At 43.6% G+C, this 25,767-nt stretch overlaps 1 protein-coding gene across 1 annotated transcript in view; it reads right to left on the bottom strand.

The window, feature by feature from the left end:
* Window positions 1-25,767, bottom strand: part of LOC122550884 (gamma-aminobutyric acid receptor subunit gamma-3) — a 592,090-nt gene that overhangs the window by 407,278 nt on the left and 159,045 nt on the right. Inside the window, exon 4 of the mRNA XM_043692286.1 lies at window positions 1,149-1,369. Coding sequence (XP_043548221.1) covers window positions 1,149-1,369 — 221 coding nt within the window. The remainder of the gene's footprint in view (window positions 1-1,148; window positions 1,370-25,767) is intronic.

The raw sequence follows: 25,767 nt of genomic DNA, 5'->3' as shown, positions 1-25,767 counted from the left end.
AAGCTTCTCTTGTGGCAAAGTGTCAGCTCAGCCAGTGCTCAGTGAAGAATAATCTCATCTTCTGCTCCAGTAGAGCAATGCACGGCTTTGGAATGGTCTTTTACATCTTTTAGGATCAATTACCTTCTTGTTTGGTGTTTTCTCAGTAGGACTCATGTTAAGTTTAATTGGTATAATTTCCTCCAAGGCCTTAGAAAAAAACCCAGAATAAACAGTATGTCCTCGAGTCAGCAAAGGAGTCCCCTTGATTTGTGGTGGTGCAGAAGAAAATCCTCCAATCTCCTTCCCTCTACTGGAATTCAATAGGGGGATAGGAAGACTTGAGGCCATAGTTGTATCGTTGCTAGGCTAGAAATCCAGAGAGCTAGGTTAAGATTCTGGGGACATGAGCTTGATGGCAAATGGTGACATTTGTATCAATGAGAATCTGGAATAACACTAGCCTAATGCTGACCATGTGCCCACTGTCAGTTCTTGTGAAAACACACCTTGTTCACCAAATTCCTTTAGGGAAGGAAATCTGCCATCCTTTCCTGGTCTGGACTCCACGTGAGTCCGGATCCACAGTTATGTGGTTGACTCTTGACTACCCTCTGAAATGGCTGAACAGGTTATTCAGCTCAAGCAGTAATTACAGATGGGCTGGGCCAGCTAGTGATACCCACATTCCTTGAATGAATAAAACCAAAAAGGTACTGTATGTGGGAGAGGGATCAGAACCAGTGTGGACCCAATTGCTTTGTTTATTCATTTACAGGATGAGGCCATCACAGGCTAGGCTGGCAGTTGTTACCCATTCCAGGGTGTAGATAAGAGTCAAGCACATTGAAATGGGTCTGGAGTCACATGTAGGCCAGACCAGGTAAGGATGTCAGTTTTATTTCCTGAAGTACATTAGTGAACCAGATGAGTTTTTCCAACAGTGAATGCATTGTCAACATTAGACTCTTAATCCCAGATTTTTACTGTATTCAAATTCCACCACCTGTCGTGGCAGGAATCAAACCCAGGTCCCCAGAACATTACCTGGATCTCCAGATTAATAGTCCAGCAATAATACCACTAGGCCAAACCCCGCCCCTCCCCCAAACTATGAATAACACAAACCAATTACTTAAATAGATGTCATCAGATAGTTCCTAACCCACCTCAAAGTATACAAGATTTTCCCATCATTCCATATCCTAAGCAGCTGATTGGGCGTGGTGATCCAGTGAGCATCTGCCTTTTTGGAATTCCTGAAGATAGTGTCTGGTATCCATATGAATCCAACCATGTTGCTATTGAGAGTGATAATTTTCATTGTACTGTTGAACCGCAGGCGACTGTCAATCCAGGTCTGAGCAAAGAAGATGTCAATGGTGTACTCCTGCAAAACAAAGGCAAGACCTAGTAAATCCAGCAGAGTTGAACACAGAGTAACAAAATTCCACATATGTCAAGACAGCAACACTTACTGAGCAGCTTCTAAAAGAGAGGGTGAACCTTCTAATTATGCTTTGGATCACAATTAACTTCTGGGAGATAGAGTCATAGAGATGTACAGCAGGGAAATAGACCCTTCGGTCCAACCCGTCCATGCTGACCAGATATCCCAACCCAATTTAGTCCAACCTGCCAGGACCCGGCCCATATCCCTCCAAACCCTTCCTATTCATATACACATCCAAATGCCTTTTAAATGATGCAATTTTACTAGCCTCCACTACTTCCTCTGGCAGCTCGTTCCATATGTACCATCCTCTGCATGAAAAAGTTGCCCTTAGGTCTCCTTTATATCTTTGCCCTCTCACCCTTCACCTATGCCCTCTAGCTCTGGACTCCCCTACCCCATGGAAAATACTTTATCTATTTATACTATCCATGCCCCTCATGATTTTGTAAATCTCTATAAGGTCACCCCTCAGCCTCTGATGCTTCAGGGAAAACAGCCCCAGCCTGTTCAGCCTCTCCTGATAACTCAAATCCTCCGTCCATGGCAACATCCTTGTAAATCTTTTCTGAACCCTTTCAAATTTCACAACATCTTTCCGATAGGGAGGAGAACAGAATTGCGTGCAATATTTCAACAGTGGCCTAACCAATGTCCTGTACAGCTGCAACATGACCTCCCAACTCCTGTACTCAATACTCTGACCAATAAAGGAAAGCATACCAAACGCCTTCTTCACTAACCTATCTACCTGCGACTCAGAATAGTTTCTTTTTAGATACATTCACTAAGAGGTTTGAGAGTCACTCGTAGGGCTAGAAAGGTGGGAGAGCTCTCTCCCAGAACTGCTCCATTCCATGTGGTGAAGGAATTCCTACAGTACCATCCATTTAATGGATATGACTGAGAGACTTCCCAGTCATTTCAGAGCGCTGTTACCAGTCAACCATTTTGTTGTAGGTTTGAAATAACATACAGTCCAGACTGGGTAAGGATAACAATTCCACTTCTGTAAAGGTTGGTTAAGTAACAACTTGGTAAGAACATTGGAACAGGGGTAGACCATTCAGCCCATTGAGTCAGTTCTGCTATTCTAGATTATGACTAACCATCTACCACATTCTTGTGCGATGTCTTTAGCACCTAGAAATCCATCAATGTCTGCCTTAAAATCACTGACTAAGCTTCCACAGTCTTCTGGCTGGACAGAATTCCAAAGGTTCACTAGCCTGTGAGTAAATCAGTTCCTCCTCATCTCGGTCCGAAATGGCTTGTCTATTTTCAGAGATATTGCGACACACTGCTGGAGCAGGTGGGACTTGAACCGGGTCTCTCGGTTCAGAGGTAGGATTGCTACCATTTTATCACAAGGATCCCTTGAAAGCTGATGGAGTGAGAACAGCACAAGCTCAATCCCTTGGTGGTCTCAAATCATCAACCTTTCGTTAAAGCCAAACCCACTGACTAATTGTGTCACAGGAGATTATTAGTCCAGATCCTCTGATTACTCGATAAAGTAACATAAACCATTATTCCACCTTTATTAAAATGCATACGTACAGCGTAGATTTTAAAAGAAAACTGGAATACTTTATGGTGTTCTCAATTGTGGGGTTCAGGTTTGGGTTTTTTCTATTCGTTCATGGGATGTAGGTATCATTGGCTGGGTCAGCATTTATTGCTCATCCCTAGCTTTAATCGTTCAAAAATTTCAATCAATGAGATCACCTCGTTTCCACCATCTTCAATTCTAATTTATTCTTTCATGTATCTGTGAGTCATAGAGACGTACAGCACAGAAACAGACCCTTCGGTCCTCGTATCCATGCCAACCAGATATCCTAAATAAATCTAGTCCCATTTTCCACTACTTGGCCCATATCCCTCTAAATCTTTTCTATTCATATACCCATTCCAGATGCCTTTTAAATGCTGCAATGGTACTAGCCTCCACCCCTTCATCTGGCAGCTTGTTGCATACACGCAGCACCCTCTGCGTGAAAGAGTTGCCTCTTAGGTCCCTTTTATATTTTTTTCCTCTCACCTTACACCTGGGCCCTCTAGTTTTGGATTCCCCAACCCTGGGGAAAAGACCTTGTCTATTTACCCTATCCATGCCCTTCATGATTTTATAAACCTCTATAAGGTCATCCCTCAGTCTCCTGTACTCCAGAGAAAAAAACAGCCCTTGCCTATTCAGCCTCTCTCTATTGCTCAAACCCTCCAACCCTGGCAACATCTTGTAAATCTTTTCTGAACCCTTTCAAGTTCCACAACATCCTTCCTATAGCAGGGAGACCAGAATTGCACACAGTATTCCAATAGTGGCCTAACCAATGACATATACAGTCACAACAAGACCTCCCAACTTCTATGCACTGACCAATAAAGGCAAGCATACCATCTGCCTTCTTCACTATCCTGTCAAACAGCGACTTCACTTTCATGGAGCTATGAACCTGCACTCCAACGTCTCTTTGTTCAGCAACACTCCCCAGATCATTATTATTAAGTGTATAAGACCTGCCCTGATTTGCCTTTCCAAAATGCAGCACCTTACATTTATCTAAATTAAACCCCATCTGCCACTCCTCGGCCCTTTGGCTCATCTAATCAAGATCCCATTGTACTCTAAGGTAGTCTTCTTTGCTGTCCACTACACTTCCAATTTTGGCGTCATCTGCAAACTTGCTAACCAGACCTCCTATGATCACATCCAAATCATTTATATAAATGATGAAAAGCAGTGGGCCCAGCAGCGATCCTTGTGGCACACTATTAGTCACAGGCCTCCAGTCTAAACAGCAGCCCTCCACCACCACTCTCTGTCTTCTACCTTTGAGCCAGTTCTGTTTCCAAATGGTCAGTTCTCTCTGTATTCCATGTGATCTGACTTTGCTGACCAGTCCAGCATGAGGAACCTTGTCAACACCTTACTGAAGTCCATGTAGATCATGTCCACCACTCCGCCTCCATCAATCTACTTTATTACTTTTCCAAAAATCTTAATCAGTGAGTCACTTAGTCCGTCAGTGTGAAATACATTTTTTCATTTCCTATCTCATATTTAATATTTTATAACTTGATTTATTTTATATGCAGTTTACTTATCTGCAGTTTACTTGATAAAGGTTTGCAAAGAAATTGAGAGAATATTTGTCTACTAGTAACATGTAATAAGACTGTTATCATTATCTAAATAACTATTTTCAATGAGAATTAAAAAGAAGCTGGAAAATAGTTTGCAAAGGATTTTAACCTTACCACCCTGGTTGAAACCAGCAGACGGCAGTTAAATCTCCTTGGTTACTTGCCAAATGGATAGCTGGCCAAATCATGACAGTTCTAATTTTAAACGGCATCTCTGTACAGGTGGCTTATCTAGCCACCCACAGCCAGTGAGGTCCATAATTGACATTTCCTTATTGGAACCCAATGAAAGCATTGGTGTCTGACAGCCATTTTAACTTGTGTGTGAACAGGAAAGCCACTGTGTGTTTCCTGCCAAGTGAAGGCCAGTTTGCAGAGGCTCCAGAATCTGTTGATGACCTTGCTCTGATGTTGTCCCCTCCCCACCCTGGGGAGTCTTCTGAACTTACAAAATCTAGATTTCACCCTTTTCATAGAACCTTCCATCCTTACCCTTTATCTGCGCCACTTAATTTCAAAAGGCTGACAATGACTTCCCATCCAAACTGAGCGGAAAATTGGACAGCCAGTATATCGAATGAGACCCAGTGATTATTGCTATTTTCATATCTTCACATATGTCCCTTGGAGAACATGCTAAAAGTCCTTGAATAACTTGCAGGCTGATCAACAATCTGACAGGCTTTGAAGTCATCTCTCCTTCTATAGCTTTATCATGTTTATACCAATATCATTTGTTAATAGTATGCATCAGAAAGGTTTTATGGATACCCACCACCCCTACAATTGATGATTGGACCTGGGGGTAACCCATTTCAGCTGGCACCCAACTGGGTGCCAATCCACAATTTAACGTCAATGCTTTATTTGTCTGAAATTTGGACCCTGGGCCATTTTTTTTCTCAGTGATGAAACTGCTACCATTAATCCAAAGGCTGAATCCTAGAAAACAAGTGGAATCAGTGGTTTCCCACCAGAAACGCATGAACCATTAAAATCCAATCTCATCCTTCAGCATTGTAAAAATGGACAAACTAATGATAAGACACATTGACTAGAATCTTCTGGAATTACAAAGTCTAGTGAGGGCAAGACCTGACCCGGACTGGGTCCTGAGCTCTCTGTATTGGCAGTTATTCTGCCTGTTAAATTCTATGGCAGGCAACCAAATGACTGCCTGCCTCTTTACCTGCCATCATATTATGGACAGTGGGTGGAATATGAACACAGGAGGGACAATGGAAGAATCTGATGAGAGAGCCACCCAGGATTTCTAAAAGTGGTCACTAACTGAGGTCTTGCACCCTTGATTGTCTGCCCTGTGGCCATTCCATCCCCCACAATACTTCAGTGAGTAATTTGTCATTTGCTGATCGAGTCTGCCCTTGTGAAAGTTAACACTGGGGAGCCATCCCAAAGGAGTTTACAGCTACTTTCCCAGCATCTCCAACTCTCCAACCCACTTCCCATTGCTGGGAACATTGCTGCCATTCCGTACTTTATGCTGAGTATTACAAATTGAGGTTTTTAACATCCAGGATTGCTGACATTCAAGAATTTTCCATGGCTCGTTGGTCACGCTCTCAGTGGTGAATCAGAAAACTGTGGGTTTAAGTGCACTCCAGAGACCTCACCACAAAGTCAAGGCTGGCTCCTGTGCTATACTGAGGCTGCGCTGCACTTCTGCAGCTCCCCCATCTTTTAGTTGAGTTGTTAAACTAAGACACCGCCTGCTCTCTCTCGATGGCGCAAAAAATCATACGGAGCTATTTCAAAGAGGAGCCGGGTGCTTTCCCCAGATCCTTACCATTTCATAGATTCATACAATGCAGAAAAGGCCCATCAGCCCATTGAATCTGTACCAACATAACTACCAGTAAAAGTACGCCTGCACTTGTCCCATATCCTTGGGTGTTCTGATATTTGAAGCACTCATCCAAATATTGTAAGGTTCCCAACTCCACTACCTTCCCAGGCTGTGCATTCCAGATTCCCACCACCTGATGAGTGAAAAGTTTTTATTCCCAAATCCCCCCTGAATCTCCTGACCCTAAAACTATGCCCCCTCATGATTGACACCTCAACCAAGGTGAACGGCTGCTCTCTATTCACCCTGTCCCTAACCCTCATAATCTTATACACCTCAACCAATTCAGCCCTGAAGAAGGATCACTGAACCCAAAACGTTAACTCTGATTTATCTTCACAGATGCTGCAAAACCTGCAGAGCTTTTCCAGCATCTTCTGTTTTTGTTTCTGATTTACGCATCTGTAGTACTTCCAGTTTTTTTTACCTCAATCAATGTTTACCTAATAGTAATTACACTTCAAACATTGGATGTAAAACTCTCCGTGCATCTGCTGTCCCCACAAATGTGCTCTGTTCAATCCCAGTGTGAGCTCCATTCTGCATGGTCTACAAGAGACACAGCCACTTCTGTCTGTGTGACTGTAAATGGTGTATGTCTTTGTTTCTTATTAGAGTGGTTTACCTGATAATACAAGTAGGAGAGTAAAACTGAAGTGACGCATGACAACTATTATATCTCAGAGAATAAAGGACAGCTTTGTAACATGATTTAAAGGTATATTTTTATGAGTGTAAAGTAAGTTACACTTTTAACTCCGAAGCTTATAAGATCTACGTAAATGTGCGAACTTTAATGTGGTGACATGATTGTATCTTGGCCCTATGATCTCTGGATGGTGGTGGGTGGGTTTAATTCCACAAGGATAATCAGAGGTGTAATCACTGTCAATGTACTGAAAGATAATCAACACTTCATTACTGAGTAATATCTGTTACTGTATGCTGCAAGGTAATTAGATCTTGAACATCATGCATATTTGGCATTTACCAACATAATGGTCACTGCATTTCAATTCACTATACATCAAGGTATTAAGACACCATCTCAGACGCCATCTGTCATTACATAAGCAAGAAGAAATTATTTTTGGTGATTTGGTTAAATTTCTAAGTCTGATATGACTTGGAGAAATAGGTTGAGTTCCATTTTGATCTTGATTTTTGCTACTATGCACTTCACAATAAAATGTGCTAAGAAAAATGTTACCACTACTGCTACAAACTGCTTCAAAGCTGATAACATTTTAAAACATATTTGAACATACAGAAAGTGACTGTATTTGAAGTTGTAAAGATTTTACTGTAATAAGAAAGTGAAATGGACAATTGCTCTTGCACAATTCAGCAGGCAACTTATATGTTAAACGATAGAAAAAAATTCCTCATTTAAAATCTGAACATATCCCTCCATGATTTTCATTTTCTCTGTCATTGAAGTGTTCACTTCATTATCCAGGAACCAGTCCAAAACTAATCTAATTTTTCATTAACATGTTTCCTTTTTTCTTTTATGGCTGAATGACTTCTAATCCCTGAAGTAAATCTAACAGTGAAGGCTAATCTAGGGATCCCTTCCTCCAACCAAAACTAGGGTAAATGTCCAACCCCATATAAATCCTCATAAATGTGGTCTCTTCAATCCCAGTGTGAGCTCCATTCTGCATGGTCTACAAGAGACACAGCCACTCCTGTCTATTTCTGTTTTCCTGTTGTTTCAGCTGCTTTAGACTATTTCAAGGTCCATTTCACAGGTACATAAAAAGACAGGAATGGGCAATTTGGATTGTTGCACCTGCTCTGTTATTCAATTTGATCATGGCCTATCATTTATATCAATGCACTATCTTCATTGTTAAAAATCGCACAACACCACGTTATAGTCCAACAGGTTTATCTGGAAGCACCAGCCTTCAGAGTGCTGCTTCTTCATCGGGTGGTTGTGGAGGAACCTGATGAATTCCTGATGAAGGGCTTTTGCCCAAAACGTCAATTTTCCTGCTTGTCAGATGCTGCCTGACCTGCTGTGCTTTTCGAGCACCACTCTGATCTAGACTCTGATCTCCAGCATCTGCAGACCTGACTTTTGCCTATCAGAGGATCTACCCCAGTCCTACACCGGCACTTCCAAATCATCACTACCTTCACAACTTTCAATGGCTTTAGTTTCCAGAAACGTATCAATTTATTTCTTGAATCAATGACTGAGCTTCCATTGCATTCTGGGGTAGAGAATTCCAAAAATTCTCACCCTCTGAATGAAGAAATTCCTCTAAATCCATGGCTTCAATGAGACCACCCTGAGATCACATCCCTGGCTTTAAATTCATAGCCAATGAAATATCTTAACAACATGCACCCTGTAAGAAGTTTGTAAGTTTCACTAAGTTCGACCCCTTATTGCTTGAAATTCTTGGAAATACAGACTCAGTGTCCTCAATCATCCAATGATAATGCGAATCACAGGTATATCGTATCCAATAGAAATGCTATCTTCAAGATCCACAATTCCATTCTATCTTGGAATTAAAGCACTATTTTAAAGAATAATTGGCTACTGACCTGATCTTTCCAAAATTTACTTGTCTTGGAAACTGACAGACTACCTATAACAGCCCAGCAACCAGGTCCCCCTGCCCATCCCTTTAACCTAATATAACCAAGGGTTCGTTGTCAAGCAAGATTCAGAACAGGTCACATGACCTCTTCATTCACTTTACTCCACGTTCAGGAGACAATGCAAACAAAGCAATATAATACTTCATATTTGTAACATCTTTATGAAGAAAAGCATAAGTTATGGCTTTCAAGTGTTCTTGCCTTTTGGTTATGAACAATGTTCTACGAGGGCGGCACGGTGGCACAGTGGTTAGCACTGCTGCCTCACAGCGCCAGAGACCCGGGTTCAATTCCTGCCTCAGGCGACTGCCTGTGTGGAGTTTGCACATTCTCCCCGTGTCTTACATGGGTTTCCTCCGGGTGCTCCAGTTTCCTCCCACAGTCCAAAAAAAACATGCAGGTTAGGTGAATTGGCCATTCTGATTTGCCCGTAATGTTAGGTGAAGGGGTAAAATGTAGGGGAATGGGTGGGGTTGCGCTTCGGCGAGTCGGTGTGGACTTGTTGGGCTCAAGGGCCTGTTTCCACACTGTAAGTAATCTAAAAAAAAAAGGTGGGGGGGAGCGTGAAAGACTCAAAGCTTGTTAAACAAATGCAGTTAATCTCGCACTTTATGCACCTTCTTTACAGCCGTAACATTGTGTTCTTCACTAAGTTCTATTATCCAATGCACTTTGTCTGTTGATACTGCACTGGACCTAGGAACATGTGACAATAATAAAATCAAATTAGTAAACAAACGATCTTTCCTGAGTGATTAGTATTGACTAACAATAAGGGTGTAAATTTGAAGTTTTGCACCAATTTGAGCAATGTCACTTTTCAAAAACTTTTTCACAGGATTTGGCCATTTCTGGCAATTTCAGATGAATTGCCCACTGGTAAGCATCACTGCATTTCACATGGTGTAGGTACACCAATGGAGCTATTAGGAAGGAGATCCAGGGTTTTGACCAGTATAGGATCAGTAACATGATCAGTCAACATGATGTGTGCCCTGGCCTGAACATTTGGGTGAGCAGTGTTTCCGTGCATCCACTGCCCTTGTCCTTTCAGGTATCAGAGGTTGGGGGGTTAAAAGGTGCTGTCAAATAAAGCTTGATGCATCTTCTACATGTTAAACACAATGACACTAAGAATTGGTGAAAGCTGTAAGGGCTTAATGCCATGGATCAAGTGAAACCAAATATTAAAGTTGTCTTGGACGATGCCAAGCTTCTCAAGTGTTGGTGGGACTGCACTCATTCAGGCAGGTTGCTGGTAAAAGTAAATAGTAAAAGTCAGGATGTTGATAGAGGGGATTCAGTGACGATAATGCTTTTGAATTTCAAGGGGAGATGGTCTGATTCTCTTTAGTTGGAGATGGTGTTCACCTAGCACTTCTGTGGCCCAAATGTTATTTGTGACCATGATGAAAACCATGTTTTGTTTTATGCTATTTATACCATTGTATACTACCAATCTATGAAAATGATAACATTCAAGAGAGTTTTAAGGGGATACTATACTTGACTATTCCAAAATATCAATTATATTAAATACTGCCTAGAAACAAGGGTGAGCCTTCTACTTTTAGAATCCCTAGTGTGAAAACAGGTTATTCAGCCCATCGAGTCCACACCAGGAGCATCCCACCCAGACTCACTCCCCTTATCCCATCCTTGATCCACCCAGCCTGCACATTCCTGGGCACTATGGGCAATTTAGCGTGGCCAATCCACCTCACCTGCACATCTCTGGATTGTGGGAGTAAACCAGGGCACCTGGAGGAAACCCCCTCAGACCCAGGGAGAACATGCAAACTCCACACGGCCAGCCAACCAAGGTTAGAATTGAACTCTCGTCTCTGGTGCTGTGAGGCAGTAGTCTTAACCATCAAGCCACTGTGCCGCCCAGAATTATTGTGAACTTTTCAATAGGCCACAGAGAACAGTGCAAGGGTTCTGCACACTCGGTTCAGTCAGTTGGAATGAGCCAATCAGAGGAGAAAATTGTCACCTTTAGGCAGTAATTGGTCAGGTACTTAGGAACAAGGAAAAGAGACTCCATCACCAAATGGTACTGCTGTAGAAGGTTTCAAGCTGTTCAGACTCAAGAGAAGTCAAAGGAATGGTACAGCACAGTGGCACAGGGACCTAAGCTTGTTCCAGCCCTGATGACTGTGTGGAATTTGCACACTCTCCCATGTCTGCGTGGGTTTTGTCTTGGATGCTCTGGTTTCCTCCCATAATTCAAAGATGTGAGGCTGAGGTGGATCGGCCAGGCTAAATTCCCCCGTAGTTTGTCCAAAGATGTGAGGGTGAGGTGGACCAGCCATGGGGAATTTGGAGTTATGGGAATAGGGTGGGGAGTTGGGTAGCTCTTTTGGAGGGTTGGCATAGACTTGATGAGCTGAACAGCCTCTCTCTGCATTCTATATGCTACAGTTAGGAATCTGGAAAATACTTGACTTGAAACAAGGTATCTGACAAATGGAATATTTATCACGCATAACATTTTGGTGGGGTTTCCATTGCTCCTGCAGCCAAAACTACAGTGGGCAATTTGAGCAGATCTCCTGCAGAAATCAATTTGTGCAGATCATACCAACTTCTCATGGTAGCTATAAGGGTCACAGCTGCTCTTATATTTTGAAGGAAATTATCAACCAAATGGCCACAAATTGCAGAATTAACTGACAAAGACCATTCACCAATGTTTTGCAAAGACCCTTCCTATCACTAGTTCTAAACAGAATTATGCAGGCAAAAAACGTTTGAAGTTTTACTCCCTGTGGAGGCTTGTGAAAAAAGATTAATCTTTCAGACTGACTGTAAACTGGAAAGAGCTGGATTCTAGGTTGGCAGCTTTAGCTGGATTTATTCCTAAAGGTTTTATAATGTGACCTCTGGCCTCTGACCTGACTGCCCAAGTAAACCACCTTTTGCCTCACTGACAATGGTTTTGTAATTAATAAATAGACATGGTCAAGGAATGTGAATAAAACATATGTCATTAAACTGGAAAGTGTGTTATTGCTCAGTGCCCACTCTGCCAGCTGCCACTTCTTGCACAGCTGGGGTGGCATTCTGCCAGGTTAAGGGCACTTGCAGGTGCATTTCCCTGTGTGCACTGAAAAGTGCTGATTCAGTGTCCTCGCATCACAAAGCCCAACCAGCTGATGTGACTCGGGGGGTTTGGAAACTCGGACACTGAATAGCCAGGCAGAGTCTGCATTATTGACCCGAGACCATCAAGTTGCAAGACAGGTCGTGCAGTAGCACTATTTAAGGGGGCCAGGCTGTGATTGCTGTTATATTTTGGTGATGGTGGAGATTTGCCAGGGAGTGTTACTGCTCTGGAAGAAGGTGGATGGGGGCAGTGTGGCTGAATGGTCCATGCAAATCATGCAGCATATATGGGGGTTGGTCAGCTGTGCAGTGCTTCTGTATGTGCAGAGTAACAGGGAACAGGAACTAAAGTAGCAGGAGGAAAAAAAACTGGGAGGCCGCTTCCTCTGGGATCCTTGGCATTGACAGAAGGCTGTGTGGCAGACCAGACTGGCAACGTGGTATAAATACCCATCAGTGTTCTCCTGGATGTTACTCCTTCAAAGTGCCCTTTCTGGTCCTCATCTAGCTCCTCAGTAGCCTTTTGTACAACTGGCAATCTTCCTTCCCCCGGCTTGGTACAAATGCCAAGGCCTTGCCATGCACTGTTTACAATATAATGCCATCTTCCTTAGGAAGGTGCAGCTCCCAGTGTCTGAGCTGTGGGCTGTATGTGTCAGGTCAAGTGACATGGCCTTGTTTGTCTACACTGTGCTGTTACCTCTTTCCTCACCTGCAGTTGGGAACAGGTGGATGAGGGTATAAACGGAGCAGAGAAGGGGAATATCAGGCAGGAAGGAATGTGTTGTTACCCAGAAGACATAGCTCCTATTGCAATGGGCACATTGTGATCAGAAGAAACACCTGATGTCCCCTACCAGCTGTTCCCTCCTTCTAAACTATTCCACCTCCTCCCACACAGAATAGCTTGTGTCACACTGTGTCTATGTGACAAGTCCATCATGGTTGAAGCTCAATGTATACGGAGATAGTGGAGAGTCATTGTGAGGTGCCAGCTTTGTTGCTCAGAGAATGAGGTGAGTGTCTGACTGTCAGGTATAAATCTTGATGTCTAGGCAGTGCTGATGGGTGAGTAATTGGTGGAGGGACCATTGGTGTGGTGTACTGAGCAATATGAGAGGTTACTGTTGACGTAGGTCGCAGATATCAAGTGATGTTGCACTCACTGACCTCGATCTCCCACATGAGGTTATTTGACTTCATGAGGTGCTGGTGTGAGATCTTTAGTTCCAGACGTTGGAAGATTACCTTTCTGGGTCACCCTTTCTAAGGATTGTTCCTGAGGGTCTTTTTGCTTGTACAGTTTCCCCTCCCTGTCACAAATGCCTCCAGTACCATAGCCATCAGCATGGATTCCAGACAGCCATGGCTCAGTTGATAGTACTTTTACCTCTGAGTTAGAAGAACCTGGTTTCAAGTCCCTGCCTTGGACTTCAGCCTGAAAGTTTAGGCTAACACTCCAGTGCAGTACTAAAAGGTGGCAACCTTGTTGGCAGTGCCATCTTTCAGATGGAAAGTCAAACTGGGGGCCCTCTTGTCTGAAAAGTGGATGTGAAATATCCCATTGGCTGAATAGGATAAACAACAGGAGAGATATCCTTGGTATCCTGTCTACCATCCATCAGTCCATCAAAAACAAATGGGTACATGAGTAGGAAGGGTTTAGAGGGATATGGGTGAAATGTTGGCATATGGGACTAGAATAATTCAGGGTATCTGGTTGACATACGTGAAGTGGACCGATAGGTCTTTATCTGTGCTGTACAACCCTATGACTCTAAATTATCAGGTCAATCTATTTGTTTTGTGGAAGCTTGCTGTACACAATTTGGCTGCTAGGAGAAAGTGAGGACTGCAGATGCTGGAGATAAGAGTCAAAACGTGTGGTGCTGGAAAAGCACAGCCAGTCAGGCAGCACCCATTCGTGACAAAAAGCTTATACTTGAAACGTCGACTCTCCTGCTCCTCGGATGCTGCTTGACCAGCTGTGCTTTTCCAGCACCACATGTTTTGACAATGGTACCTCCTAACCTTTAAGAGTACTACATTGGCTGCAATGCATTTTTGAACATCCCGGGTCACCTAAATAAATTGAAATCTTTTTTGCTGCTTGCCTTGCTGTAACAATTTTGTGCAGTGTCCCTTTAAGATGCAGCCGGTGTTGGGCAAGATCAGGATGGCTGCACCACACGATCTGCAAACAGGCCACCATCTTGTGCACAGATGACACGGGACAGTGCAGAAGTAAAACATGACAGCGATTCAAGCTACTCAACAATTCATTCAGGTGAGATCTCACCGAATGGCTGTTAAGGCTCGAGGGGCTGAATGGCCTATTCCTGCGTAGATTTTACATGGAGTTTGCATGGTGTCCACCTTGATCTGTATGGCCATCATGAAAGCCTAGAAGATGGGCAACCAAATTTCTCGCCTGTTGCTCCCCGCTGTGTCCAGGCACTTAATGTTATGAGGACAGATTATGCAGATTGGACAATATTGAAGAGCAAGTGATGAATTTATTGAAACATACAAGATACAGACAGGACTTGACAGAGTAAATGTTGAAAGGATGTTTTCCGATGGGGGTGAGACTGGAACTAGAGAATATTAAGATTAAGGGTTCTCCCATCTGAGATTAGGCAAATTTGAAAAACCAAAAGAACTTCGGCTGCTGGAAATCAGAGAGTAAAACGGAAATTGCTGGAAACTTTCTGGCCACTAGACCCGAAAGTTAACTCTAATTTCTCTCCACAGATGATGCCAGATCTGCTGTGCTTTTCCAGCAATTTCCGTTTTACTCTCTGATTTCCAGCATCCGAAGTTCTTTTGGTTTTTAAAATTCTCTTGATCTCTGATTAGGAGATTAGAAATTGGTGATAAAGCTCAGCAGGACTAGCAACATCTGTGGAGAGAAATCAGAGTTAACTTTAAGGTCCAGTGGCCAGAAATTTTCCAGCAATTTCTGTTTTTGTTTCTGATTGGGAGAGTTCTCTTCTATCAGAAGGTCATTCGTTTGTGGAATTTGCTTCCGCGTAGAGCGGTGGAGGTGGGGACGTTGGACATTGTAAAGACTGAGTTAGATAGATTCTTGACTGATCAAAGAGTCAAAAGGATATAAAGGGCAGGCAGGAAAGGAGAAGTTGCCAATGAGATGAACCACAATCATCAAATGACAGAGCAGGCTCACAGGACAACATGGCCTACTCCTGCTGCTAATTAGTATGTTCTTATGTTAATCTCTGCTTTCTGGCAGACGCCTGGACAATCCTGGAAGGTTGGAAACCTCAGAGGCAGGTGAACCAGTTCACTGGACTGTAAAATGGTTTCCTCTTTGTACACCATCAAACTAAATTGAGTACAGTCTCTGACATCAGCAGCTGTGCACAGTTGGACACAAACAAACAATCAGTATAATTGTAAGTGACCTTTCAGCTTATTCACAATTATAATTAGGGTGGATTTGTTCTTTGAAACTGTGGCAGAGGCAACATGAATTTGCATCATCAGTGCCCCACTGCATCGGCAAATAATATGTAATTTCTGTCAAGTATATTCTGTATTATACTCCAAGCATTGGGAACTCAATATCTTTTAAGTAATACATCATAAGTGGATTGAAAGAGCGTTTCCGACATTAAGAATCAATTTTTGTAAGTTAATATGAAGCAGATTAGTTTAAACCCTTTCTTACTGGTCTCTAAGCAGAAAACAAGTCTAATCTCGTAATTATGGTTAATTTGACCAAGTTGCTGTCAAGTTCATGCACACAGAATTTACTGATCAAATAAATTGTCTTCATTTCAATGCTAACTACCACTTTTGGGAAGAATCATCAAGGTCGTTTTTTGGGTGGAGAGCTTGCCATTTTCAGACTCAGTCCACTGACAACCTTCACAGTACCTCCTCATTTCCATGGATACAGCTAATGTCCAATATGACCACACACTCATTTCGTGCTAAACACAATAAGAGGACCAACAGTATGTGAGCCAGAATGCAACTCAGCTAGCTTCCAACTTATAGAGATAGTAGTCCCTCTTAAAGGAAAGCTACAACGAATCAAAGGAGCCTGCTGTTGACTGTCAGTGCAGGGACAACGATAAAGAACATCAAGGCAATGAACAGTTCAAGGATGTGACACTGGATTCGGGGATGCACACACTGAGACAAACATCAACTTGATGAAGACACTCTTTAGTCTGCCCAAAACTTGCTGGTGTCTAAAAACAAGGCATTGATCTTGACCGAGAGTTGCAGACTGGCACCTTTCAAGGTCCAGGACGACATGCTGAGGGACGTACTAAAGCTTGAGGCAGCCATTGCCAGGCTGCAGTGCGGAAAGACCATCATCTGAGGTCTTCCTACTGAAGGTAAATGGGGGTCCGTTCAGTTCCCGGACCCTCCCATTACCTCATATATATGTAAATATAGTCTGGTCCAAGTTAGAGATACCTTTGGTTTGTTTGGATAGAATCAAACTCCAATGTTGTATATTTTTGAAATAAAAACAAGCCTTAATCATGGATGATCAACGATGTTTCCAGAGGAGTTGGGGTTGGACGGTCAGAGAAACACTTACAAAATGAACAGGAGCAGTTCACCAAGGAGGTTAATGATCGGTGTGGGATTTGCATGCCCTGGTCAGAAATCTATCGTCAGGAGCAGTTCCAGGTGTGGACTCCATGCAGCAGGTTCCTGACACACCCACCTCACTTTTTCAGTGAGGGCATATTAATGGCAGGACACAGGCTCGTTGTGCAATGAACAACAATTGGAAGGGTACTGAGGCCAATATGAGGCCCTGCAACACTAACATGACAACAGTTCCACTGACCCAGGTGAAAGATGTTGATTCATGATGGAATAGCGGGGAAAGGCAGCCCCCGTACAAGGTTTCCACTTTTGTATCTGTTCTGTGGCGATTGCACTGTTCACACTATTCCATCCTCATCGATATCCACAAGGCTATCTGAACCTGTTGAGATGGCAGTCCTGGCAATGAAAAATGTATAAATGGAAATATCCAACAATAGGTCTTGAAGTTTTAAATTTCAGGCCTGTAACTATTTATTTTGGCATCTGTCTTTGACAGTGCTATTATCTTTGGGAAGAAAGATTGTCGATCCACTCTTTGGGAAAACAAATGGTCTTTGTAGCTTGTGTGGCTGGCTACAGCATGTTTTGTCATTGTCAGAGGGCAGCAGACACTTGTTTCTGTCAATTCCCACCCTCCCAGCCCATATTTTATGCTTTCTGAAGGTTTAATACGATTATGGTAGCAGGCAGTGATTGCATAGGGACAGACCCTCCAATGAAGGATGAAAGGCTGTAGTCCAGCAACCATGACAGCTGTGGGTGGGGGCTGTCACATGGAATTAATCTCACTCCCCTTTCTCATCCCATCCTCCCTCATTTCTCACCACATAACTGCTTTGCTGCACTTTTTCAGCCTGACAGTAACATTATGGACTTAAGAGACCCAAAATAATGCTCTGGACACATCGGTTCAAATTCCAGCACGGGAGGAATTTAAATTCATTTGATAAATATGGAAGATAAAGCAAGTCTTTAGAACCAAGACTGTGATTGTGGTTGATTCCCCAAACGTCTTTAGAATGGGAAGTCTGCCCCTAAGCTTCCAGTTGCCTGCCTCTTCAACACCCCACCCGGTTCCCTGGACAACCTCTCTGTCTCAGGCTTGCTGCAGTGCTCCAATGAAACTCAGCGCAAGCTGCAAGAACAGCACCTCATTTTCTGCTTGGGGACCCTGCCGCCTTCTGGACTCAATATCAAGTTCAACATCTTTAGGGCTTGAGCTCCCCTGTGTCCTTACCCCAACCCCCACACACCAGGCCTTGTTATCACACTACTTATTGTTAGTCACTAGCAGTCTCCATTAATAGCTATTCACCCTCCTAGCCAGATTGTTATCTATTCCTTTGTCTGTCCAACTTTTCTTTTCTCTCTATCCCCCACTATTGTTCATTCCTTACCTTCTCTCCCCATCTTATCTTCTGCATTTTTTTAACTACTATCAGTTCTGAGGGTCACTTGACCTAAAACATTAACTCATATTTCTCTCCACAGATGCTGCCAGACTTGCTGAGCTTTTCTGGCAATTTCTGTTTCTGTGTCTGATTTCCAGCATCTGCAGTTCTTGTGGTTTTTAGTCAGTCTGCCATCCTTACCTGTTCTGGCCCACACGTGACTCCAGACCCACAGCAATGTGGTTTATTCCTAACTACTCTCTGGAACAGCTGAGAAGTTGTTCCAACACTGCTAAGAATACAAAAAAAACCACCCAGAATTGACCCAGGGACCTGAAAGACGTATCTACACAGTTAACCCTCTTAACCCACAGTTAACCCCACTAACTGGTGGGGGTCTTGGGCCAGGCTTGAGAGCCCTGAGTCCCAGACAAGTCAAGCAACAGCCTGACGTTGGTCATATATAATCACATCTTACAACTAATGTCCTAGCTATGATCTGGGAAACCAGAAGGGAGGAACCCTGGGATTTGTCAACATTGATTCTGAGCCCCTGTATTCCTAACGAAGGGCTTTTGCCCGAAACGTCGATTTTCCTGCTCCTTGGATGCTGCCTGAACTGCTGTGCTTTTCCAGCACCACTCTAATCTAGACTCTGAGCCGCATGTAGTCTAGTTTAGAGTGCCACCTTCACTCTGTGAATGAATACAGTAGAACCCCCATATTTGGTTTCCATGGTTCAGTTATCCATGGTTTATCGCAGCCTGAAGATATTACATGGAACATTCTAGAAGTAATTCCAGGGGGCTGCTGGGGAGGTAAAGTTTTCCTTTAAATGATACGTTTCACTACTATCCATGGTTTTGGGCATCCACGGTAGGTCTCAGAGTGTATCACCCACGGATAAGGGGGGACACCTGTGCATATTCTCCCACGTTAATCATCACTTAGAACAGATACTAGGCCCTACTGACAGTAGTAAGGGCATAGGATTCACTTTATTTGAGGTGGTTTCACAGCCCATCACCCAGAAGCCCCAAAAACGTCACAACTGTGGGTCAAATGGTAGTACTTTTGCATCTGAGGCACAAGGTTCCCAGTCCAAGTTCCATTTCATAATTTGAACACTAAAATCACATTAGGTAGTCCATGCAGACCAGAGGGAGTGCTGCAGTGCGGAGGTGCTATCTTTCAGTTGAGTTGCCAGATGTATAAAACCAACGATTTAGCAAATTGACTTTAGCATGGCCTTCAACAAGGTTCTGTAGTGGACTGGTTAGTGTGGTTAGATCACATGGGATCCAGGGAGAGCTAGGCAATTGGGTACAAAATTGGCTAGAAAGTAGAAAACAGTGGGTGGTGGTGGTGGAGGGCTGTTTTCAGACTGGAGGCCTGTAACCAGCGACGTGCCATGAGGTTCGATGGTAGGTTCACTGTTGTTTATCATTTGTATAAATAATTTGGATGAGAATTATGCGAGGCATGGTTAATAAGTTTAAGGATGACATCAAAATTGGTGGGACAGTGGGCAATGTAGAAGATTATCTAAGTATATAATGGGATATTCCCATTGGGCCAAGGAATGGCAGATGGAGTTTAATTCAGAAAATGCGAGATGTTGCATTTTGGTGAGACAAACCACAGTTGGATTTATACAGTTAATGACAGGGCCTGAGGAGTGTTGTCGAACAGAGACAACTAGGGGTTCAGGTACATCGTTCCTGAAAATGGCATCCCATGTAGACAGGATGGTAAAGTAGAGACAAAAGAAAACTGCAGACGCTGGAATCCAAGGTAGATAGGCAGGAGGCTGGAAGAACACAGCAAGCCAGCCAGCATCAGGAGGTCCAGAAGTCAACGTTTCAGGTGTAACCCTTCTTCAGGACTGGGGCTGAATGTAAGAGGAGATGCAGATAAAGGGGGTGGCAGGGGCAGGGTGGTGAAGTGGGGACAGGTGAAGACAGGTATGACCTGGTTGGTCAATGGGAGGAATGAATCTGGATGATAGGTGTGAGGAGTTGAAGGGAGGGGGAAGGGCTGAGAAGGGAGCTGGAGGATGGGAAGGGAGCTTATTTGAAATTGGAGAACTCAATGTTGAATCCTTAGGGCTGGAGGCTGCCCAGGTAGAAGATGAGGTGCTGTTCCTCCAATTTGCAGTGTGGTTCATTGTGGCAATGGAGAAGGCCAAGGATGGTCATGACGGAAAGGGAGTGGGAAGGGTAATTAAAATGGGTGCTGACTGGGAGGTATGTTTGGCCCCTCTGGTCCCGGCTGAGATGCTTGGTGAGCCGTTCCCAAAGTTTACGTTTGGTCTCCCTGGTGTAGAGAAAATCACATTGGGAGTAACAGATGCAGTAAACTAGGTTGGAAAAGAGACTGGTGAACCTCTGTCTCACCTGGAAGGACTGTTTGGGACCCTGGATGAAGGTGGGGTGGGGGTGCACCAGTAGGTTTTGCATCTTTTTCTGGTTGCAGGGGAAGGTACCTGAAGGTTTGGAGGGGGTGTGGGGGAGAGTTGGTGCGGAGAGTGGTGCAAACAAAGGAAGGCAATGGTTTCTGTGGAAGGGAGAGAAGGGTGGGGTGGAGAAGATGTTCTTGGTGGTGGGGTCTATCTAGAGTTGGCGTAAGTGTTTAAGGATGATGCGTTGGCTGCGGAGACTGGTGGGGTGGTAGGTGAGGACAAGGGGGACACTGTCTTTATTGTGTTTTGGGGTGGGGGGATTAAGAGCAGTGGAACAGGGAATGGAGGTGCTGCAATGGAGGGCTGAATGAGGGTGGTAATGTAGGCATTTGGTATGTTACCTTCACTGGTCAGAACACTGTGTACATGAGTTGGGATGTCACGTTACAGCTGTACAAGCAGTGGACAGGCCACATTTGTAATACTGCATACAGTTCGGGTCTCCCTGCTGTCAGAACAATGTTATTAAACTGAAAAGATTTACAAGAGTGTTAGAAAGACTGGAAGGCTTGTGTTATAAGGAGAGGCTACATAGCCTGGTACTTTTTCCCTGGAGCATAGGAGACTGAGGGATGACCTTACCAAGATTTATAAAATCATGAGGGGCTGAGATAAGATGAGCAGCCAAGGTCGGCTCCTGAACGGTAGGAGAGTCCAAAACTAGAGAGCACAGGTTTAAGACGAGGGGAGAAATATTTACAAATGACTTGAGGGGCAACTTCTTCACACAGCGGGTGGTGTGTATGAGCTGCCAGAGGAAGTAGTGGAAGCAAGTATAATTACAACATTTAAAAGACATCTGGACAGGTATATAGATAGGAAAAGTTGAGAGGGACCTGGGCCAAAAGCAGGAAAATGGGACAAGTTCAGTTCAGGAAACCTGGTTGGCATTGGACGAGTTGGGCAAAAGGGCCTGTTTCCGTGCTATATGACTCTAGAATATTACAGCACAAATAGATACCATTCAGCTCACTGAATGCCTGACAGCCAATATAAACTAGCTGTCTATTCTCATCCCACTTTCCAGCACGTCGTGCAGATCAAGATATCTTTTAAATGAGTTGAGGCATCCACCTCAATCACCAAACTGGGCAGTATGTTCCAGACACCTGCCACCCTCACATTTTCCTTCATATCCCCTCACAATCCCTCTATGAGGGGAAACAGGTCTTTGTGTCAATTGTATCTAGGCACCTCATTATTTTGTACATCTCAATTAACTCACCCCTCAGCCATGTCTGTTTGAATGAAAACAACTTGAGCCTATACCATCTTTGCTCAATTATCAAAGTGTGGCAACTTTCTTGTGAATCTCCTCTGTACTCTTTCCAGCACAATTATGTCTTTCCTGAAACATCGCGATGAGAACTGTGGATAAAATTCCAGCTGGGTCCTTACCAGTCTTTTATTTAGTTCCTGCATTAAATCCCTCCTTGTTCATCCAACACTTCACCCAAGAAAGAATAGCAGTAAAATCGACGTTTCGGGCAAAAGCCCTTCATCAGGATTTATTCCTGATGAAGGGCTTTTGCCCGAAACATTGATTTTACTGATCCTCGGATGCTGCCTGAACTGCTGTGCTCTTCCAACACCACTAATCCAGAATCTGGTTTCCAGCATCTGCAGTCATTGTTTTTACCATCACAGATCTTTCTCCTGCATTCCATTATCACTTCACTGTTCACTCAACTGAACCATCGATACTATTTGGTGCCTACAGCTTGCGTCTTCACTGTCAACTACTCAGCCAAATTTTGCATGAGCTGAAACCTTTCAATGCCTCATGGTTTTAAATCCAAATCATTGCAACAACAGCAAGCAGAGAACACAGAGCTCTATCAAATGTCTCTGGGAGCTTTATTCAATTTGCAAAAACATCCAGTCACGATTGCCTTTTGGGTGGAATTCATATAAGGCACTTAATGACCTGGGCTAGGTGAGAATCCTTTCTATGTCAGGAGCAACAAGGTATATTTTCCAACAGATTGAGTTTCAATTGGTAAAATAAGTTTCTTGCACGGTAATATCAAGGTACCACTTCATGGGTATTATTGCTCATTAATATCGAATCACAACTCATCAATATGTAGGTTCCTATTCTACAATGCTCCAGATAGAAACTAGCTGCTGAGACTTCCCAGTCATGTAACTGATGATTTCAGCTTGCCATTTGTTCCTCTGGATTTCATCTTGGACATTCAAGCACCAACATCTCAGGGCCCACTCCCCAGGATGGCAATCACATGCACGGCATGCTCATGCACCTTGGCATCTGTCAGAGGCTGCCTCCCCACAACATTGTTGTACATCTCTGGTCCACTTACGCTACACTGCTGTGCTTCAGTGTTATGCTTTGGAGCACAATGGCACATCTCAATGGAATACTACTACATGAGTGCACTCTGCACAGGGACTGGAAGCAGCTCATGGACTAGACTAGGTTGTATTTCCATGCAGCTTTCGCAGCACTCAGTTACCTTGGACCAACTTAGGATGCTCACAGCATCTTCACCTTGCCTCTTATCACAGGCACAGACAGCTTTCCTCAGCTGTCACCAGACCATGGTGTGGACATGTTAACATCTCACCAGCACCAGTATAACCCAGAATTAACCAGTATCCCTTGCAATGGTGCCATGTTTAAAAGCCCATTGTGTACCTGGACACTAAACTATCAGTGTGGAGCTACTTGTGCAGTTCCTGGCATTTGCCCCAGACATGTCATTTACGGCAAATCAGTGCCCCACATTTCAGGAACCTAGGGTTCCTGCAGGGTGGGGTGGTGCAAGCTCTTATACAATTCAAGCAGGACATCACTACTGCTGCACTCAAGTCTTCTTCCAATAATGACTAATATTCCATGAGCCTTCCAGTTAGCTTGCTGCATCAGCACGTTAGCCTTCAGTGAATTATCAATAAGGACACTTGAGTCCTTTTGTATGTTAGCACTTTCCAACCTCTTACCATTTAAGAAATACTCTGCAAATTTGTTTCTATGACCAAAGTGGGTAATCTCACATTTTTCCACGTTATTGTTTGTCTGTCATGTTCTTGTCCAATCACTGTCCAAATCCAACTGAAGCTGCATTAGAACTTTCTCCCAACATTAATCCCCACTTAGCTTCATGTTATCAACAAATGTGGGAATATTACAGTTGCCCCCACCCTCATCCCCAAATCATTGATATAGTTTGCATATATAGGACTTCTTCTCCTAAGATTACTCGAGGAGGTCACAACATCTGGTCTAAGGTTGCCACCCGGTTTAAAGCAGCCTTAGCCATTTGCAAGACTGCCCAGCAGTGTAAGAAGAATGTCAATGTTTTTTTCACTTCACCAGTGTAAATGCCAACATCCTCACACTCATTCAATCTGAGCTAATGTACCCATGTCTCACCAAGGCTCGTGAGCTGCCAAAGGGTCAAAAGAAGGTACGTGGAGTTAGGCCACAGATCAGCCATGATCTCACTGAATGGCAGAAAGGGCTATTTCCTCAATTGCTGTCATGCACCCCAATCCCTGACACGACTAATCCTGCATTCCCTCCATGCTGCCTATTTATTTATCCGGGACATGCCCCTCTTGGAAGGTAACAGTTTTGCCACCCACTTTCATCTCCTATAATGCTTACCAGGAGGAAAATAGCCCTGTATATGACATAAAGAGTCAAGCTGGGTGGTGGACTGCCCAACATTCAGCTCCTTACCTTTTATACAGAGGACATCCTGACTCTAATTGCCTCGGGTGGATGACTGATTGTGTTCAAGCCCCTCATCTGGTACTGGGATGTTGCCCTTGACTCACTGTGTCGGGACTCCCAGACAAAAGGCTAACCCTTTTGACTTGACTGTGGACTGCCGACAAGCTTTGTGTCTGTGCTAAAAACAGGGCAAAACAGAAGGAATATGAGCCTGGTAACCCTCACTGAGTGGTGGGCAAAATGCACAAAGGCAATGCTAGGTAGGAATACAGTGAGCATTTGGGTAGGTTAAGAGTGAGCGAGCATAATGACAGCAAGAGAACAGATCACAAATGTAGTCTTGTCCAGTCCATGAGCTGGGGGATTGTCCCTGAGTACCAAATGTCCTTGCTGAGATGTGCCTTTAAGAGGGATTTGTTTTTTTCTGCATCTCTTGAACAGAAGTGTAAACTTGGTGGTGTGTTGTCTGATCCATGGAAAGCAGAGTAAATCGCTTTGGATTTCTTTTTAAAATTAGACAGAAGAAGCATGAGTGAATGGAGTCACACAGATCCAAGGTTTTAATTTTATTTTCAGTTGCTGACATTGGAATTTTGGAGTAAAAGCTGCTAGATATAGCTCTGTCTCTCCCTATCTCTCTCTCTCTGCTGCTGCAAAACACTTGAGTCCTCCCGTTCTGTGGTAGATTCATTCTTTCAGTGATTCTACTTCTGGACTGAAGGAACTATCAAAGTGAGGGGGATCTGAATTTGCCTTTGCCCACGGTGTGTTTATTGGATGCTGCTATATTGGAACAGTTAATGAGTAGTAGTTAAATAATACATTATTTTGTTAAGTATTTTAGAGTTAAGGGTTTGCCAATTCTTTTTTTTTTTGGTTTGTATTTTAACTGTGGTGTAACAGTAAAGTATGTTTTGCTTAAGTCAGAAGTCACACAACACCTGTCCAACAGGTTTATATTTGAAATCACAAGCTTTTGAAGCACTGCCCCTTCATCAGGTAAAGTCTGAAAGACTGAAGACAACAAACACTGGTGATCACAGCAGGTCAGGTAGCATCCATGGAGAAAGAGAGCAAGCTAACATTTCCAGTTGAGATGACTCTTCATCAGAGCTGACTATAACTTGGCATCATGTGACATCTGACTTTTGTTCACTCCAGTCCAACACCAGCACTTCCACATCAAGTTTTGCTTAAAGCCTTGTAGTTTGACCAATCAAATCTCATCTGGGCCACAGTGCCTTATATTTGTCTTTAAATAAGATTAAAGTTAGTGTCTACATTATCTCCTTGATATGTTTTGAGGTGATTAGCTCTGGTCCATAATACTGTAGCACAGCAATGATAGTTACTGGTGCAGCCTAAGGTGCTGCATTGAGGTGCAGAAGCTTACCCTAAGTAGAGCGCAGCGTGTTCTTTAAAGCTGGAACACCTCAGAAGCCA

Source organism: Chiloscyllium plagiosum, chromosome 6, assembly GCF_004010195.1.
Source record: "Chiloscyllium plagiosum isolate BGI_BamShark_2017 chromosome 6, ASM401019v2, whole genome shotgun sequence".
NCBI lineage: Eukaryota > Metazoa > Chordata > Chondrichthyes > Orectolobiformes > Hemiscylliidae > Chiloscyllium > Chiloscyllium plagiosum.
Note: the sequence above shows the minus strand (reverse complement) of the source record. Positions and strands in the feature narration are given on the sequence as shown.